This window comes from Phoca vitulina, unplaced genomic scaffold (assembly GCF_004348235.1).
Source record: "Phoca vitulina isolate PV1807 unplaced genomic scaffold, GSC_HSeal_1.0 scaffold25, whole genome shotgun sequence".
NCBI lineage: Eukaryota > Metazoa > Chordata > Mammalia > Carnivora > Phocidae > Phoca > Phoca vitulina.
Window position 1 is genome coordinate 45378038 of NW_022589728.1, and position 20901 is coordinate 45398938.

Here is a 20901-nt window from a genome sequence, read left to right on the forward strand (position 1 = left end):
GGGGTGGGGGGGGGGGGGGGGGGGGGGGGGGGGGGGGCGGGGGCGGGCAGGGTGTACAATGTAGTCAAAAAAGTCAATGCCTGATCATAAGAGTATGTGTATGAGAATAATGCTGGTAGTGATGATGCCCACATCCCAGCTGTAAGCACCATGAGCTGCTGCTGGCTGATCCAGGCAAGAACATGTGTCAGCCCATGTCGCTGAGCCTCCTCAACAGCACGTGGGACAGCTTATTCCCACTTCCTCTTGGTCTACGGTTGTTAATTGGAGCACTCACATCTGCCACTGCTGAGGTCTTTACACTTCACACCTTCAATAAAAACACATTGGTCTCATTGTCATGGGCAACTTTCCAGTTTTCTAGTTCTCACACCTGTGAATACTCAGTCTCCACTATTCCATTATCATCAGGAGTATATTTACTTGGACACTGTCACAAAAATCTGAATTTGCATTGCTGAATAAGAAAAAAATGTTCTATGACCTAATAATAAAAAAATATTTTTATTAGAGATACTATAATTCATAAAGTCAAGCTTGATTACAGATTTGTTCTGTGTTTTGCATTTACCTCTCTAAAATGGGGGGCGGGGGGTAGGAAGCACCATCATTCCTGAGCCTATACGTAGCCACCACCACGTATGCACTGACTGTTCACTGAGCAAGCCTTGCTTGTCTTAAAGAAAAAAAAAAAAAAGTGTCTTTTACAAATAAAATTCCAAAGGAAGAAACACTTAACAGAGAAGTTTTCTTTCGTAAATGTTATGATTTGGGTATAACAAGCCATATTGAATCCATTGGGTTTTTGGTAATAGATTTCAAAATACATCATAAATGTAAGTAATATGATGACTAATGGGTCAAGTAAAGTTGGAACATTTTAAATGAGAAAATAGCTGGAACAGTTTTCGGGAGACTTTTCCAGTTGATGTTTGGTCCCCCACAAGGTGTGTATTAACATAAACTTAGGGGAATCACCTCTGGGGCTTGAATTCGCTCTCTGATTTCATTACTACAATATGATTCTTTTCATTTCACTATTAAGTCACCTCCTGAGGTGATGGGAGCATAAAATAAGTGTAATTTATTTGTATTTGTCTAATCTCCTTTTAACTCAATAGTCATCTCATCATTCTGTTTCCTGGTAGCTGTTCAGAAAGTTTTGAAGGGTAATTAGAATCTGATAATGGACAGGCATGGGTTTACTTGGTAACTTAAAGATACAGAATGTGTTCTGGGGATGGTGAGAAATTATATCTGGCAAAAAAATAGATGACTCAGCTGCGAGATTCTCTATTACTGCATATTCTTAAAACCTAAACTTTAAAGTAATCCATTTATTAAAATTTGATGAGGAGGGGCGCCTGGGTGGCTCAGCCGTTAAGCGTCTGCCTTCGGCTCAGGTCATGATCCCAGGACCCGGGGATCGAGCCCCGCATCAGGCTCCCTGCTCGGCGGGAAGCCTGCTTCTCTCTCTCACACTCCCCCTGCTAGTGTCCCCTCTCTCGCTCTCTCTCTCTGTCAAATAAATAAATGAAATCTTTAAAAAATAAAAAAATAAAATTTGATGAGGATTATGAAAAAATTCTAAACCTTTTAAAACAGTCTGATAGTAATTGGAATAAAATCCACATTGACAACTTACGCCTGGTTCCTTATCCAGGTATATTTCCAGTTCCTATAAAACGTTATTCTATATAGCTCCCACTGTGTCTCTGTTGAAGAAAACTTTTCTAGTCCATTTTTATTACTGTTTTCATCTTAATAATGAAGTTAATGTTTTTCATCAGTTTTAAGTATAAATACCAGAAAATACATTGCTTAATTTTTATTTTTATTTTTTTTGTGTTTAAAAACGCCAGACTCTTTTGTTGCATAATTTTTCACATTTGTAAAAATAATCTTCCTGTCACTATGAAACTGAAAGTATTTACAGTAAAGGCATTTTTTTTCTACCCACAAAAGGTGACTGCTCATTCAAGGATGTGAAAGTTTTAAAGGCATTGGTGGGTAATAAATGTAACAGTACAGATTTGTTACACTTTCAGATGTGACAGTAACTTCATGATTTTAGTTGAAGGATTCATACATCTTGGTGGACTTTACCCAGCCGTAACGGGCACTATTTCATTTGTGGTGCTTTTCGTTCTGGTGCATGCTTCCTGTCTCTTGGTGGAGCTGGTACTTTTGAAAGGAATACCTGGTTTTACAGAATAGCCTCATTTCAGCTCTGCTTTTGGGGCTCTTGGCTTTTTGGCACTCTCCAGCTTGCCCAAATGGGACTGCCCAGCCCCTCTGTTTACACATGGAGCCAGCTCTAGGGGGGCAGGGATGAGGGACTGGGACTGTGTGTGCCACTGGAGGGCACCGTGCACAGATGTTGCACTGTATGCAAACAAACATACAAAAAAAATTTTAAGGTAGATTATTTAAATGTTTTAAATCTCAATTTTTTCTTTTTTTTTTATTATGTTATGTTAATCACCATACATTACATCATTAGTTTCTGATGTAGTGTTCCATGATTCTTTGTTTGCATATAACACCCAGTGCTCCATGCAGAACGTGCCCTCTTTAATACCCATCACCAGGCTAACCCATCCCCCCACCCTCCTCCCCTCTAGAACCCTCAGTTTGTTTCTCAGAGTCCATAGTCTGTCATGGTTCGTCTACCCCTCCGATTTTCACCCCTTCCATTATTACCCTCCTGCTATCTTCTTTTTTTTTTTTTAACATATAATGTATTATTTGTTTCAGAGGTACAGGTCTGTGATTCAACAGTCCTGCACAATTCACAGCGCTCACCATAGCACATACCCTCCCCAATGTCTATCACCCAGCCACCCAGTCCCTCCCACCGCGCACCCCTCCAGCAACCTCAGTTTGTTTTCTGAGATTAAGAATTCCTCATATCAGTGAGGTCATATGATACATGTCTTTCTCTGATTGACTTACTTCGTTCAGCATAATACCCTCCAGTTCCATCCACGTCCTTGCAAATGGCAAGATTTCATTCCTTTTGATGGCTGCATAATATTCCATTGTGTATATATACCACATCTTCTTTATCCATTCATCTGTTGATGGACATCTTGGCTTTTTCCATAGTTTGGCTATTGTGGACATTGCTGCTATAAACATCGAGGTGCACGTAACCCTTTGGATCCCTACATTTGTATCTTGGGGTAAATACCCAGTAGTGCAATTGCTGGGTCGTATGGTAGCTCTATTTTCAACTTTTTGAGGAACCTCCATACTGTTTTCCAGAGTGGCTGCACCAGCTTGCATTCCCACCAACAGTGTAGGAGGGTTCCCCTTTCTCCTCATCCTTGCCAACTTCTGTCGTTTCCTGACTTGTTACTTTTAGCCATTCTGACTGGTGTGAGGTGATATCTCCTTGAGGTTTTGATTTGGATTTCCCTGATGCCGAGTGATGTTGAGCACTTTTTCATGTGTCTGTTGGCCATTTGGATGTCTTCGTTGGCAAAATGTCTGTTCATATCTTCTGCCCATTTCTTGATTGGATCATTTCGATTTGTTTCTTATAAAAAGTTAACAACAACTGTCTTGTGCTATGCGTATATAGTTCTACTAGAGTTTTGAACTTTATGAAAACTTTCATCAGCTGCTGTTCAGTGATTGAGAGATTGTACTCCTAGGTTTAAGATCACCCAAAGAATGAGGTTTTGATGTATACATCACAGTTTTGACATGATCCCATAGGAAAGATAAATCAAGTGACCAAAGTGGCCAAAGAAGAAGCCCTCCTTGACCACTCCACTGGTCTGAGAAAGAGTTGTTTAGAAACCAACACCACAAAAATTGACATTAAAAATTCACATTTCAAATTCATGAAACAAAAGAAATATATAAGAAATTTAAATAATTAAGCTTTCAAAATATTTTTAAAATCTGTAGCATTTATGCTTCTGAAGTTCTTAAAGTTTAAAATCACACTGACATTCTTGGGACAAACTGTATGAGAGAGGGAGATCCAAGGTACTACTTCAGAATGTCTTTTTCCTAAAATTTGTTGAGTCCTGATCAATTGTTATGTATAAACTAGTGACCTCATAGAGATTCATGAATTTTAAAGATAGACAAGACAGGCAACTGTAATTAATTATGTACTTGCCATCTCCATTTTCAAGCCATTAGACTTGTATGGAATATGTATTATGGGCTGTCCTCAGTGTTGCTTTGGGAAATGGATCTTTCTGATTTCAGACTATTAAAAGCAGTTATATTTGATAAAATAAGGTCAGTGTGACTCAAATAGATTCATAGTTGAAATTCACCAATATGATTAGATTTTAGTACACATTTCCTTTTTAGAATTATCAGCATTTGAACTCTACTGACAAAAAGAAACCTTCTTTTAAAATGTATTTTGTAATACAAGCCAGGTCCTATGAAAGAATATATTCTCTCTTGTGAATTAACCCTGTGCTTTTGAGTTTTACCAGCTTAACTGACTCTAGGCTAGCTGGTAAAGCCTCTAACTTTAATATGCCTCATTCGGTGTTAGTAAGATCAGGAAGTGTCCTGTGGCTTCCCTAACATTTAGGAATAGCATTCCATCTTTTTCACCTTCTACAGAAGGGCCATAACAACGTTCTACTACCTGGTTGGAGGGGCCATGGAGAGTGGAAAGCAAGCCTCAAAAACTAACCTAGTACACATTTGGTTAACACATAGACCTAAAGTGGGCTTCCCCTACATATAGGAGCCATGGACATATTCAAGCTGTTGGCCTTTTGAGGAACACGTGTGAGACTAAAAACTAATGAAATGAAGTGGAAGGAAAACACTATTCTGGGGGTGCCTGGGTGGCTCAGTCGTTAAGCGTCTGCCTTCAGCTCAGGTCATGATCCCAGGGTCCCAGGATCAAGCCCCGCGTCAGGCTCCCTGCTCAGCGGGAAGCCTGCTTCTCCCTCTCCCACTCCCCCGCTTGTGTTCCCTCTCTCACTGTGTCTCTCTCTGTCAAATAAATAAATAAGATCTTTAAAAAAAATAAAAAAAACTACTCTATCATGCATATGACAAAGTCACATTGTTTTGTATTTTTTAAATTAATATGCAATGAAATCCTTTTTTGGTGTACAGTTCTGTGAATTTTAATTCATATATAGATATACATAACTACTACCACAATCAAAATATTGAACAGATCTATTATCCAAAAAAACCTCTCATGGTTTTTCTTTGTAATCATACCCTCCCTGAAGCTCTAAACTGATGATAGCTACTGCTGTCCACCACTTTAAGGTGTTTTGTTTATTTTGCCTTTTTGAGAATGTCATACAGATGGAATCCCATAGCATGTAACCTTTTCAGACTGGCTTCTTTCGTTTACATCCTGCCTTTGAGACTCACCCAAGGTGTTGCATGCATCAGTAGTATATTCCTTTTTATTGCTGAGTAGTATTCCATTATGTGGATGTACCACAGTTTAACAGTTCATCCATTGAAGGCCATCTAAATTGTTCTCCAGTTTTGTGATTATGAATAGAGCTACATCAAACATTTGTGTATAAGTTGTGTTAACCTAAGTTTTCATTCCTTTATGATAAATGCCTAGGTGTGGGATTGGTGAGTTATATAAATCATATATGAAACTGCTAAAATGTTTTCTGGAGTGGATGTATCATTTGGCATTCCCACCAGCAATGCCTGAGAATCCCGCTAGCTCCAGCTTCTCTACAGCACTTTATGTTGTCTGTATTTTTTAGTTTAGTCATTCTAATAGATGTCCCATTGTCATTTTAATTTATACTTTTCTAATGACTAATGTTGTTGGACATCTTTGTATGTGCTTATATGCCATGAATATATCCTCTTTGGTGAAGTGTCTATTCAGGTCTTTTGCCCATTGTAAAATTAGGCTGTTTGTTCCTTATTACCGAATTTTGAAAGATCTTTATTCTGGCTGCAGATCTTTTGTCAGATAAGCAGTTTGCTAATATTTTCTCCCAGTACATAGCTTGTTCTTTTCATTCTCTTAATACTACTTTTTACAGAGCAAAAGTTTTTAGTTATGAAGTCCAATTTATAAATTTTTTTAATTGAATCTTGGTTTTTTGGTACTATGTAGAAGAACCCTGCCTAACTCCAGGACTTGAAGATTTTCTCCTCTGTTTATATCTAAAGTGTTGTAATTTTACATTTTGCATTTAGATCCATGATCTCTGATCCATTTTGAGTTAATTTTATATAAGGTATAAAGTTGGGTTCAGGCACTTTTTCTTTTCTTTCTTTTTTTTTTTTTTTTTAGCATGTGGATGTCCAACACCATTTGTTAGTAAAACTATCTTTTCTTCATTGAATTGCCTGTGCATCTTTTCCAAAAATCATTTGACAGTTTTTGTTTGGATTATACTTCTGTACTCTCTGTTTTGTTCCACTGACATGTGTGTGTATCCCTTCTCCAAGACTATACTGTCTTGATCGTGGTAGCTTCGTGCTAAGCTTTAAAATCTTGTAAGTCCTCCAGTGTTACTCTTCTTTTTCAAAAGTCTTTTGGGTATTCTAGTTACTTTGTTCTCCTGTACAAATTTTATAATCAGCTTTTCTATATCTGAATAAATACTGCTGGGATTTTGATTGGAATTGTTTCAAATCTGTAGATCAGTTGGGAGAAGATTGACAACTTTACAAAGTTGAGTCTCCCAGTCCATGAGTATATGTAAAGTATGTGTCTCCATTTACTTAGATCTTTTTTGATATTTCATTAGAATTTTGTAGTGTTCAGCGTACATACCTGCATTTTATTAGAATTATTCCTAAGTGTTTATTTTATTTAGAGCTATTATAAATGTAATTTTTAAAAAAATTTTTTATTCCAACTGCACACTGTGGTTTGTAGAAATGGAATTGGTTTTTGTGTGGTGATCTTGTATTCTAAAATCTTGCCAAATTTCACTTACAAATTCTAGGAGTTTTTCTATATATTCCATGGAGTTTTCTACATGAGCAATCATGTTATCTGTGAATAGACATTTTTTCCCTTCCAATCTTTATGGCTTTTATTTCTTTTTCTTACCTTATTGCACTGGGTAGGATGTTTAATATTATGTTGAGTATGAGTAGTAAGAATGCATATCCTTGCCTTGTTTTTGATCCTAGGGGAAAAGCATTTGATCCTTCATGATTAAGTACGGTGTTAGCTCTAAGTTTTCATCTATGAACTTCAACAGGTTAAGGAAGCTCCCCTCTATTGATAGTTTCTTAAGAGTTCTTACCATAAATGGTAAGAACTTACCATAAATGGTAAAAACTTTTTCTGCATCAATTACTATGGTCTTTTTGTTTTTTAAACTGTTAACATCATTACTTTGATTGATTTTCTAATATTGAGCCAACCTTGTACTCCTGGCATAAACCCCTGTTGGTCATGGTATATTATTAGTTTTATATGTTGCTGGTTTGATTTCTAGCTTTTTTTGAGGATTTTTATGTCTCTGTTCTTAAGGTCTGTAGTTTTACTGTCTTTATCTGGTTTTGGTATCAATAATGATGGTTTCATAAAATGGACTGAGTAGTATTCTCTTCTATTTTCTGTGGCACAAGGAAATGAAGAAATGAAGGAAATGAGGGATTTTCATAGTCCCTGTTGTGAGCACTAGGAATTCTCCCCCCACTTGCTGAAGCCAGAAATAGAGGGTTTCTCCTAGTACTCCCTCTGTCCACACCTCATGCCACCTTCTGTTTTGGACTGTGTTTAGCACAGGCTGTGGGATACAGAAGGAAAAATGGCAAACTCACCTCCATTTTGGTAGTATTTTGCACTCTCGCCATCTTCCCCAGTCTTCTGTTACCTTTCCTTTTCAGTGTCCTCAAATAGCTATTCTGTATAGGTTTTATAATTGCATTCTCTCCAGCTTCTGGATATGCATAGAGTGGGAGGGACAGGATTCTATCTTCCCTAGAATCCTTAAATAATTTTTTTTTTTTTAAGAGAGCATACGCATGAGCCAGGGAAGGGGAGGGAGGGAGAGAGAGAATCCTAAGAGGCTCCATGGCCAGCCCAGAGGCCAACGTGGGGCTCCATCTCATGACCCTGAGATCATGACCTGAGCAGAAATTAAGAGTCAGACGCTTAACTGACTGAGCTACCCAGGCGCCCCTGGAATCCTTAAATAATTTTTTTTTTTAAAGGGAACTGGCAACTAACAAAGAGCAAGGTATATTAGATGTTTTTGCTTTAGGAAAAAAGGTAAAAAAAAAAAAAAAAGCTGGCAAACATTCCTAAGCCTTGAAACTTCATTTATACTCACATTAGAAACTCGGAATGTCGTGTGAGTAAATATGCATGTGGAATTCATGTTAGTTTTCTATTGATGCATAACAGATTCAGCACAAATGTAGTGGCTTGCAGCAACACGAAATTATTATCTCACAGTCCTGTAGGTCAGAAGTCCAGGTGGGTTCAGCCGGATTCTCTGCTCAGAACCTCACAAGGCCAAAATCAAGGTGTCAGTTGGGCTGGGCTCTAATCTGGAAGCTCCAGAGAAGAAACTCGTTCTAGTTATCTGCATAATCCAGTTCCTTGTGGTTGTGGGATCAAGGTCCCTAATTCCTTATTATCTGTTGGCTAACCCCTCAGTTCTAGAACCACTCATTCCTTCTCATATGACCCCCATCATCCTCAAAGCACTAATGGCATATAATAGAGCCCCTCTCAGGCTTCAGATCACTCTGACTTCCCTTTCTGCCTCCTTCATATGCCTTTTAAAGGGTTTATATATTTAGGCCTATCAAATAATTTCTGTATCTTAAATTCAACTGACCTAGGCTTTTTATCACAACTATAAAATCCCTTCACAGCACAGCAGTACCTAAAGTACTGTTTGATTTAATAACTAAGGGAGAGAAATCTTGGGCAGGGGAGTCATCTTTAGAATTCTGCAGAACCAGATTAGAATATTTTGAGATGCTCCAGCATGAAGTGACCAAACATGTACTTTGTGCTGAGTTGGAGGCCCAGTGCTGCATATTAATGATGAAAAATATGCACTCAAGGAACTTCTTGATTGGTGGGAGATATAATCTCACAAAATGATACTTGTGCAAGGGCAGCTTGGTGCAGAAAATGCTGAGCAGTATCCTGAACATGAGGCATTGGGCGAAGAAAGGATATAGTAGGCAAAGGAGCAACATGAGCAAAGGCCTAGTGGTAGGACTTAGCAGGAGTTGGGGGAGCAGGCCCTATAAACTCTGTGATATTTCTGGAACCTCATTGTGTGAGGCAGGCAATGGCTGCAGATAAAGAAAGGCAGGGCCTTTTTTTCCATTCTAAGGAGCTTGGTCTTCTATACCATAGGTAAAGAAGAGCCATGAAAGAGTTTTAAATAGGAGTGAGCCAATCAGGATTGCATTTGAAGCAAATCATTTGGAAATTACTCTGGAGACTGGATTAACGGGAATTGGTGTAGGCAGGGAAATCATTCAGGAGGCTTTATAATAGCTGAACAATATCAAAGCCATGGAGGAAAAAAATGGGGAATGGCTGGAATGCTGGAGAGAAGGAGATTGGATTCAAGCAATATTTTGGAAGTAGAATTGACAGAACTTAATCTTTGAGTGGATTTGGACCAGGACAAGAACATGAAATGGGTCAAAAAGTCAGATTTCTGATTGGAGCCACTTGGTAGATTATAGAGCCATTAACTGAGACAGGGAATATCGCATGTCCAAGAGGAGTAAATGGGTTGTTTTAGATAAAATGATTCGATGAGCCTATGAGAGTTCAATAGAAAGGAAAAATTCATTCGTTTTTTACTTCAGCACATCATTAAATACCCACTTGGTACTCACGGTGGAGCAGACCGTAGTTGAGGCACTCAGAATGTTAAGATGTAGGACAGCCCTTACTGGCCAGGAGCTCACAGTTCACTGGACTGTGACAGATACATAAGAAGGTACCTCTAAAAATCATATAAATAGGTGCCTGATGAGGCACTATGCAAAGGGTATTCTGGAAGCAATGGATGAGCAGCATCTTCCTTGGCACAGGGTCAAGAAAGATTTCCTGGAGGAAGTGACTCAAGGACTAAGTCTCAAAGGATGAGTTAGGCAAATAACCAGAGGTATAAACAGTTTTTTTCTGTGTCACTGTGACCACAATGATACCTGAGATAGGATCCATATCAAGGTAGTAGTCAAGCAACACTTGGTAGATATGGTAGGTAGATATATATATATATACACACATACCATTCCACGGGTGCTTTGACAGTTAACGGTTAGGGGAAATGGACCCCTTATGTTCAGCAGTTGGCTTAGGTGGATATTTGGGCAACTTCCTTAATGGATCACTAAATTGTTTCTATGGCTACAGAAGGAACACTTCAGACCCTTAGTTTAAGTCTGCATGTTATAAATCCAGACAAAAGCAAATAGTTTCTGGCCACAACATTTGAGTCTTCTATCTTTATAGCTTTTGTTTTGGTTTCCTGTTGTTCCTTTCATCTGTTAAGATTGTCCTCTTTTTTTCATTGTGGTAAAGGTAGTATTATTTTCTATGAGGCGACAGAATTTGGAAGGCCACATGAAAGGGTAGGTAGGCAGAGCAAATAAATATATGGGTCATTTGAACCATCCAATTTTCCTAAAGTATTTTGCCCACCAGCCTCTGTCAGTACTCCAGAATCTATGAATCAAAAGTAATGCCTTCCAACAAGTGGTGCTGGTATAACCAGATACTCCCCTAAAAAAGAAGAAAGTTGGGCCCCTACCTCACATAGTACTCAAAAGTTAATACAACAACGATAGACCTAGGGCACCTGGGTGGCTCAGTCGGTTAAAAGCATCTGCCTTCACCTCAGATAATGATCCCAGGGCCCTGGGATCGAGTCCTGCATCGGCTCCCTGCTCAGCGGGGAGTCTGCTTCTCCCTCCACCTGCCGCTCCCCCTGCTTGTGCGCTTGTTCTCTCTCTCTCTCTCTCTCTCTCGTGCGTGCACAAAAATAAATAATACAATCTTTAAAAAAATAAGAATAATCATAGACCTAAATGTATGAGGTAAAACTATAAAACTTAGAAAACATAAGTGTCAATCTTTGTGACCTTGGGTTAGCAATGGTTTCTTAATATGACCCTAAAAGCACAAGCAAAATAATAAATAAATTGGACTTCACAAAAATTAAAGTCTGTTGTGCTATAGATGATACCATCAAAAAACTGAAAAGACAATCCACAGAATGGGAGGAAATATTGGCAAATTCTGTATTTGATAGGGCCTTGTATCCAGGATATATAAAGAACTCCTATAATTCAATAATAAAAAGATTGACCAATTTTAAAATGAGCAAAGGATGTGAATAAACATTTCTCCAAGAATATATACATATAACCAATAAGCACATGAAAAAGCATTCAACATCATTCGCCATTAGGGAAATACAAATCAGAATCACAAGGACTACCACTTCATACCCACTGAGGTGTGGCTGTAATCAAATATGACCCAGCAGTCCCACTCCTAGGTAGATACCAAGAGAATTGAAAACATGATCACGTAAAAATTTGCACATGAATGTTCATAGTAGCATTATTTATAATAGCCAAAGAATAGAAATACCTCAAATGTCCATTAACTGTTAGTGGATGAACAAAATATGGTATATCCATATGAGGGAGCATTATTCAGCCACAAAAAGGAATAAAGTATTAATGATACATGTTTCAATAGGAATGAACCTTAAAACTTTTGCTGCGCTAACTGAAAGAAACCAGACGCATAAGGCAAGATATTATGTAATTCTGTTTATATGAAATGTCCAGAATAGGCAAATCTATAGAGACAGAAATTAAAATAGTAGTTGCCTGAGGCTAGAGGTAGGGAATGGGTGGGGAGGGACTGCTAAGTGGTCTGGGATTATTTGGGGTGTGGTGATGATAATGTTCTGGAAATAGAGGCAAAAATTGCACAGTCTTGTGAGTTTACTAAAAACCATTGAATTGTTCACTTTAAGTAAGTAAATTGTATGGTGGGTGAGTTAACCTATCAATAGGAAGTTAAAAAAATAATTCCTTTAAGTTAGGGTGTTTTTTCTGTTTAAAAAAATATGGGGAGCAGGGAGCATTTTGGTATTGCAAAGGGTGACTCAGATGTCTGATCCTTTCTGGCAGACAACTAGCTAAAAGTAGGACTCTCAGAGTTTTGCTAGGCCCGATTAAAGAAACACATGGGAAGGCACACTTAAAAAGGGTGGCACCGGGGCACCTGGGTGGCTCAGTGGTTAAGCGTCTGCCTTCGGCCCGGGTCATGATCCTGGGGTCCTGGGATCGAGCCCCGCATCAGGCTCCCTGCTCGGCGGGAAGCCTGCTTCTCCCTCTCCCACTCCCCCTGCTTGTGTTCCCTCTCTCACTGTGTCTCTCTCTGTCAAATAAATAAATAAAATCTTTAAAAAGGGTGGCACCCCGAGGGAACGTTGGGTGGCCAGGAGAAAACTGTAAGGTTCTCCTCCTTATGAAGAAAGGTATAGACACTAACTTTATCTGCTTAATAACCTTGCCATTGGCTTCATCTGGGATTGTGTCTTGTAGTATATACTCAGTCTCCGGTGAAAAGAACACTTGTTAGGTTCAGTTATGCTCAAAAATAGGCGAGACACAGTGTGCCAAGCACTGGATATAAAGAAGTATGACATGCTGTGCCTTCACAACGCTTATAGTCTTGGGTCTTACTGATAATGAAAACAGAAGTAAGAAGGCAAAAACAGAAAATTAAAGCTGGTCAGTTTTAATGTCACGTGCTGAGTAGCAAATAAGGACAACATCTGGTATATGGTACATATAAAATGGACTGGGGGTTTTAAGAGATCTCCGTGTACATATGTTACATTGGATGGGGTGTTTAAATGTTTTCGAATGCGGAATGTAGGACACAAAGGGGAAACAAACCTTCTCTGCATATACTTGATCAGAGAATGGAGGCTACTTCAATTAGTCAGTTGGACAGATATTTATTGACACCAGTATTTGTGTCAAACATTGTGCTAGATACTAGGGGAAGTCCTTTTACCTGGAAGAAAGAATGCCAGTTCCAGTAACAAACTAAAATAGCTGCTTAAGTTTGTCTCAGAGTGGGAGGGCTGAAATAGATGTCCATGCATGGCCTTCACTCTGTCAGAACAGTCACATGGATTGAGACAGGAAGGTAGGCATGTAAGTAGTCCAGGGAAAGTGTTCCTTCAAGTAACTACATGGAAAGATCAGTTAGGTGATGAGTAAAAGAATTATAACACCTGGCATCCTAATGAGTCCACCGTACAAGTGTAGGGAGACTTAAATAGGAGCTCGACAGGGAAGTAAGGGCTTATATATTCAATGACAGAGCTTCAGTACTTTTCTTATCTTTTTCAATTCTATAGCAGACATCAACTTGGACATATCAAAGCCTTTGAAAGCAAACCTGAGTTTTACCAAGTTGGATCAGATAAACAATTTATTAAAGAAGATAAGAAGTGCACACAGCAAAGAGACTTCAGCCCCATCGGATACCACGCTGAATAAGGATGAGTTTCCAGCCTCAAAATGTTACCGCGGAAAGTTGTCGAAACCTAAGGTTCACGGTGATGGAGCACAGAAGATTCCATTTCAAGAAAACATGTGGAGAACTGTTTCTTGCTTTCAAAAAATTTCTGTCCATACTACTCAGATTGTGGTCTCCATGGAAACTGTCCCCCATCCTAGTAAACCGTGCCTATTAGCATCTTTATCAACCCTCAGTGGAAGCTTTAATGTCAAAGCAGCACAAAAAGTACCTGGTAAGTCACAGAAAGGGGGAGAGGAAGATAATAATATGATTTGTTTGCATCTGAAAATGCATAATTTTGAAGATTCATATTATGTAGAGGTTAAAAGTTTTAAAGCCCATTACAGATGGGGACATTTCTGATTTGTGACCTTATTTTAAGAGGTAATTTTATAACAAATCCTTTGAACCTAAATATTTTAACAGCCTAAATGAAATTGTTGGTATCCATCTCTTCGGGCATGTTCCTACAAATGTCTGTAAAATCATCCACTTCTAAATTCCTTTTTACCTAAAATAGCTTAGTGGAACCGTGGAGTATCAAGTTTTGTGAACCCTTAGTGCAGTGCTTCTCGAAGCGTGGTCTCAGAACCAACAGCATCAGCATCACCTAGAAACTGGTTAGAAATGCCAGGGTTCAGACCCTCCCCCCGACCTACTGAATCAACAACTCTGGGCATGGAGCCCAGAAATCTGTGTTCCAAAAGCTCTACAGATGATTCTGATGCCCTGTATTAAGTCACTGGTAACAATTTATTTAAAAAGAGGGAAATTGTTCAGGTGGCAAGTATGCTACACAAAGTGTAAGAAAAACCAGGGTTCAACTTGGTAAGGACAGCGCCACTGACCGAGCCGGCAGGACCTGGCAGACGAAAGCTACGCTTCAGGGCCTAGCCTAGCAGAGGATGGTGAGGACCCTGCAAACTGGATGGCATTGATGGGTGCAGAGGTGAGAAATTAACCGGCAATGACGTCCCCATTTTTCTCCTTTGTTACCATGACTGAAGTGTGAATGTGCTTTTTCACACTGGGAAAGGGTAGGCGGAAGGAATGGGAAGAGGGGAAGAGAAAAGTTTTCAATCATAGAACCTGCTACTGTAGGAGTTCAGGGCACAGTGCCAGAAATTATACTTTGAAAAGTAAAAGTAGCAAAAAGGAAACATTTTTTTTCCACTTTAATTTGCAGGAAAGAATTGGGGCTAGAGGGATAGTGTAGGGGATAAAGTAAATCCTGAAACTCTATGCAACTTAGTTGCTTACTAAAAAGTAGGTAAGTAGCAGCTGGAGACTCCCTGGAACTTAGTTCCATATAGTCAGTTTGGGCACAGTAGTTTAAGAGATAAAGGAAAAGTTTTATGGTTGAGAAGTATGAGTTTTAGGCCAAAAAGTAGATGATTTATTTCTTTCTCACCAGAAATATTTGTGACCAAGCCAGCTAAAAGCACTGTATTTTTTTTATTGTCTTAAAAGTTCGAAATGAAAAATGTAAGGTCCGTGGGACATGAAAGACTGTGAAGCACTGGAGGCTACAGTGTCTGATTTATCCACAAATAGATTGCAACCCAGACGACACTGGCCGGTTCCCACGCCTTTCCAGTTGTACCTTCATCACAGCAGGGAAAGGTTAGGACGCAAACAGAGGGAAAGAATTTAAATGGACTGTCCTCAATTCCGGGTCCTTTTCTGTCTTGTTTTATTCGTTTGCTACTCATATTTTACCCACTTTTAATAGTATCTGTCCTCAGTAAACATCTCTATAATGTCGTTAAAATCCTCTCACTGAGCTCCACAAGATCGTGGACTCATTCTGCTTTTGTAACTTGTTTTTTTTTTTTCCCCTTCATACTGGAAAAACTACATACCCCTATCTCTTTTACAATTATGCCCTTCAATCTAGCTAAACACAGAAATAGAAACTATAGCTCCTACAAAGACATTCTTTATACAAGTCTAATGTGTAGCGTCCAACAAACGTTCTCAAGTAGTTACTTGTGTCAACAAATCAAATCAAATTGAAGTTAGCTATTTAATAGGAACAATTTTATTATGAGAACATATAACGAATGCCAAATCTGTTCTCTACATTTCTCCTTCATGCAGCAGCATGCTCAGTTTAAGAAGATAACGTTAGCAAAATAATCACTAATTATAATCAAATAAAATAAGATTGTGTTAAGTTCTAGTTATTGCTGATGGCTGATTTCTGGGAAATTATAATTGAGAGATTATTACATATTTTTCAAAAATTAATGTATAGCTGAGCAAAACTTTTTAAAAGCCAAGTACCATTTTTTAAGCTTTGAACATTAATTTCATTATATAGTTGAATATCTTAAAAAGCCATGCTTTGCAACCTGGATGAAATATACTCAAATATACATGCAAGGTATATTTTTGATGAGTGGTAAAAAGTATCCCTCACCACCCCCCACCCAAAAAAAACCCTCCTACCAGTAGTTATGTTTCTTTTCTTATTATGCAAGCAACATCGTTCTGCATTGAACTAAACTTTTTTATAGTATATCTTTGAGCTCAACAGAGTTAATGTCAGATTTTTATAGTTTGAATCTAATACAGAAATACCTAACTGTGTCTTTGATTTTACAGTTTATATAACTATTGTGACCATCTGCAGCAGCTGCACTTTTCAAATTATTTGCTGAACCAAATTGAGCACAGTGACAAAAGTAGTCATCTCAGATGTACTATTAAACAGAGAGAGAAAAAGGAGCATTGCCTTGGTGCAGTATGGCCATCTGCTGTACACATGTTATTGTATAGAATGACTTCAGATAAAATAATTGTAGAAAATTTTCATTAAAACCTCAACAATTTGCACTTGTTTATGCAAATCTGCATAACTCCCCAATGAGACAACACACTTGGGGTTTCTTTGGTTCTCACTCACTTTCTCTTTGATCCTTTTTGATGTGCTGACTTTAATAAACACAGTCAAAAACACTGCAAAAACATCATGGAAAAAACTACAAAGGAACAATTATAGCAGCAGAAACTACTCTAATCCCTAACTTACGCAAGCTATTTTTAGTGAAATATTTTTTTTAACACTCTTTATGTGACAATGTTATATAAACAGGGTAAAACAGTCCTTTCCAGATGAGTTTTAATTTAGGAGCTGAAATAGATTTGTAATGCCAGAGGAATCTTATGTTCTAAGTAAGATTTAGAGAAACACAATGGGGAATGTGTTGTAGGCATGTTTCCTCACTTCTGAAAGGTACAAAAAATATTTGAGTTCGTCTAAGGATTGTATTTTTTATCATCTAAACTGCCATAAGCTTATGGGAAGAGTATGGGGAAAAGGAATAATAAAAGCATGAAAGGGGAAAGTTAATCTTCTTCCCAAGACATTGACAATACACTTAAATCTAGGACGTTTTCCTATTCGTTTACTGGTTTTTGCAACAAAATATGTACAAATTATTCACTGAAATGTTCTCATCATTTGAAACAAAATGAAATGGTTAAATATTTTCAATTTAAAAAAGAAAAGAAATCCGCAAGTTCTTCTTAGCCTTCTGTACTATCCTGTGACCCTAAACTATGAGAGTTTCAAGGGACTTGATTTTTTTCCTACTTCTACTCTGCAGATGCTAATGTAACAGTGACTTATAATAACCTAACTCGTATTTCTGCTAGAATACTTATGTTCTCCCATATGTCTTTGGTAAAATGGCTCTGAAGTTCTGATTTTAGTAGACGTAATGCTTAGATTTTTTTCAGTTGGCATACAATACTGAAAAAAAAATAACAAAATGAATCTCATTTAGAGATTCTATCTTATTTTCTGAAACATTTTAAGGCTGATAGTATTTCTTTTGCTCTCTATTAAATCCATCCCATTCTATAGTGTGTTCTTTTTAAAAACAACGCCCTTCCCCCCACCTACACACATAATACAGTCTTTTTTTTTGTCGTTTGAAGTATGTCGTTTTGGAGAAACCATAAGTATGTAGCTATAAATTGTGAACGCAGTGTAGCATTTTCCATAGGAGGGTGGGGAGTGAGCTGCAGACTTTAGCTCCCCTTGTCAGAGTAAATTATGGCTCTATTAGGGCAGCACTCCTTAGATTTTGGCAAATGAGGGTACACGATTCAGGCTGTGAAATGGCTCTTCTTTAGGCTGCCTCGCTCTTGCTCAGGGACGCTTAGATTAGCGGGCTCCATGTAGATAAGGAAAAGGGAAATGGGATATGAACAAGTTCAGTGGCACAAAGGGTTGGGAGAAGAGCCTAAGTGAGGCCATCTTGGTTTACATTTTAGTCAGAATTTGGGGAAAAGTTGCAAGGATCCTCTATCCATAGGCACTTAGGGGACTTGTCATCCGTGGCAGAAAACAGTGAGTTGAGCTCCTTCTGGTCAAAGAGCTGTCGTTTAAATAACTTTCACTACCCCGGCCTCTGTCATCCAGATGCACTTATCTGTGTGTATAAACAAAAATAGAGAGAAAGACAGCATAGCCACGTTATTTTTCACATAGAGGAATGCCTCTTCTCGTGTTCACTGAATTCAAGACCCATAAAATGTAAAGAACCTAAAGTTCCTTTTCATGTACTGAAAAGTGAAACCTGGTCATTAATTGATCTAAAGTGGAGCTCCAGCTTTTCATTCCATAGTTAACTGGATCTCCTGAGGAAAATCTCTTAAGGCGTTGTCATAGCTGTTGGATGCGGCAGAAATGCAAGTAAGCCTAAGGGGAAATAAAACATTAAATTAGATATGACTACCTAAAATAATATGTTGCAATAGCCAGCCATTTGCAACACCCCAAAGACTTTCATTACTTTTAGAAAGAAACAGCTTCTCTTTCCAATGTCTGAACAATAGGAAATGAATTCTTTGACAGTTAAAGCCAGAGGACAAACTTAACTTTCAAGCTGCCACCGAGGATTGAAATGGAAGAACAGCTTGTAGACAGCTATACAAATCACTAACAAACCTTAATGAATATTGGGTGTGGGCATCAGGGTCCTGTCATTTTTGACACTATGTCCCAAGTAGCTTAAACCCAACACTCAAGGAAAGGTGGAGACCTCATTGGGTCTGTAACATCTGGGATTTTATTTGTCATTTTGGCATACCCCGCAAGCGCAAAAGAAAGAGTAAAAGGGGATTATCTTGACAATGAAATGAGTTACTGAATCTTGTGATAATGAAAAGCAGAAGAATTCTAATGCCTTTCTATAGTCCCTGAGGTAGAGGTGCGTTTATAGTTTTGCAGAAGTAAAATGGAGGCAGGCAGAACAGATGGCCCAGAGTCCGTGAAACCTGACACCCCTCACCTCACAACTGAGTACCACTATTAATCCTGGTCAGATTCCCTCTTATTACTTTATAACAAGGTTCAAAGTTGCTACTGATGAACTGGCATGTCCCTCTCGTTTTACTCTTAAATTATCTATAGATTACGGATTCTTTTCAACTGTGATATTTTTCTGTATATACTGATGGACTATTGAGACATTCAAAAGAAGTAGAATACGAAGTTCTAAAAATTAAATGGGAAATAAGGAGAAAAAAGTAAAATTCTCATTACTTTTTTTCAAAATAATGTTTCGTATTATTTCTCTAATATTGTGGGAAATAAAAACCATAAATGGATAAGATGCTCTCTTGGGGAGTAATTCTCTTGTCCTCTTGTCAGAAATCGCATGCAGTGGAGAAGAAATCCCACCATGCAAATTTTATTCTCCTTGTTGTAATTGTTACATACAATAATATATAATTAGCTGGAATTTTGGATAATAATAGGCAACATTAATACTATTATCTTAGATCTTTCTTCACACCCTTAGAAAGAGAGGTAACAGATTAAGAATGTTTGATGTTTAAAAAAAACAGAACACTGGGAGATAAATGCTGTTCAGACACGTTTACACGGTTACTTACTCTTTTGTTTAACCAAATTATATTAATACAGTCTTCTCCATCTTTCATTTGGGATACTTAAATTTTTCTGTTTTAAAAGCTTTGTGCATTTTTAAAAAATGTCTGTTATGTGATTATTATTCTTCACATACATTTTTTGTTTTAGTGCTAGGTGGTTACTATAGCTCCTTTGGATTCCAATGGGAAACCTTTAAAATACATAGGATAGTTACTTTAGAAATGAAGAAGATAACTGCTGGGTTGAATTTCTAATGTGTTAAAAATCAACTAATAAGCAACCAACTTCGGATGTTGAGCACTGTCATGTGCTCTGGTGTAGTGAACATCGTGTACCTGCCCAGCCTTTCGTAGAGGGAGATGAGCTCATCTCCGAGAGATAACCATCTCTGACTTTTTCTTCTGATTCATCATCGACCTGAACTCCATTTGAACCTTGTTAGACAAAAAACAAGCAGAATTCCTGGCCCAAACTATAAAATATAATTAAGCCCTTTTGAAATGATGTGTAAAAGAACATTGCTGTACCCCCACTTACAACCACTACCACCACCACAACCAATAAAGTTAAATCAAGCACTGCCTGTAATGGATTAAAATAATAAATGTTCCTGGATTTCAGTGTTTGAAGTACTTGAAGAAAACAGGCTCCCAGCAGCCCGGGTAGCTGAATGCAGGAGAGACATTTATTAATGACGAGTTCAAGGATTTGGCCTGTTTAAGATCATTACTTTCTGTTTACCGTGTGTTACACATCTTTTATATTTTTTACACAGCCCACATGTGTCCACATGCAATAATGAAAGCTTTTTTTCTAACAAAAGAATTGTTAATTGTGTAAATATGGTTCTCTTGGGGAATGTGAAGTCTTCAGAGGACTCACTCCCTTCTAATGAGAAATCCAGTACAATTATACTCTTCCAAGTATATCCACCTTCAATCTTGTCTCTAGCTACATTGGTCTATTTCTTCCTATTGTTTTTAGTTACCAAATTCTAAACTTAATCTAGACTACTAGAAAACTGTTGGCCTTAGGTTAGATATTTTAGAATTGTGTCCCATTGCAGTGGACTTTGTGTATCTTAAGTACTATAAAAAAAAAATGCTTTTTATTTCTTCTCCTAGTTTTAATGAAGGTATGATAAAGAACGATTTCTCTAGTTTTAGATACATTTGGGAAGGGGGAAGGGCAACTGGATAAAAATTTCCCACATACACCTATTTAAAACAATGTTCCATGGGCAGGAGAAAAAAGGGCCTTTGAGACAACAAAAATGCTATCAGTTGACGTAAAGATATCTCACTGCAAAGTGCTGTTAGAGAAGAAAGTTTCCAGTCCTAGTAGTTAAGCACTGGAGATCTCAGTAGCTTCTCCTCTGCATCTTAATGGTAGCACCTTATAGGTTAGTATTAGGTGAAGTGGACAAGAATTGTTGTAGCCACCCCCCCCCCCC

The 20901-nt window shown here is 38.1% G+C and overlaps 1 protein-coding gene across 6 annotated transcripts in view; it reads left to right on the forward strand.

Moving 5' to 3' along the window:
- The window catches only part of VPS13B (vacuolar protein sorting 13 homolog B), a 749374-nt gene that overhangs the window by 569741 nt on the left and 158732 nt on the right, over positions 1-20901 (forward strand). For 5 of the 6 annotated variants that reach the window (XM_032421506.1, XM_032421505.1, XM_032421503.1 and 2 more), the window contains one exon: positions 13377-13772. In XM_032421506.1, the coding sequence (XP_032277397.1) occupies positions 13377-13772 (396 nt within the window). The remainder of the gene's footprint in view (positions 1-13376; positions 13773-20901) is intronic. The other variant, XM_032421504.1, reaches the window with a different exon arrangement.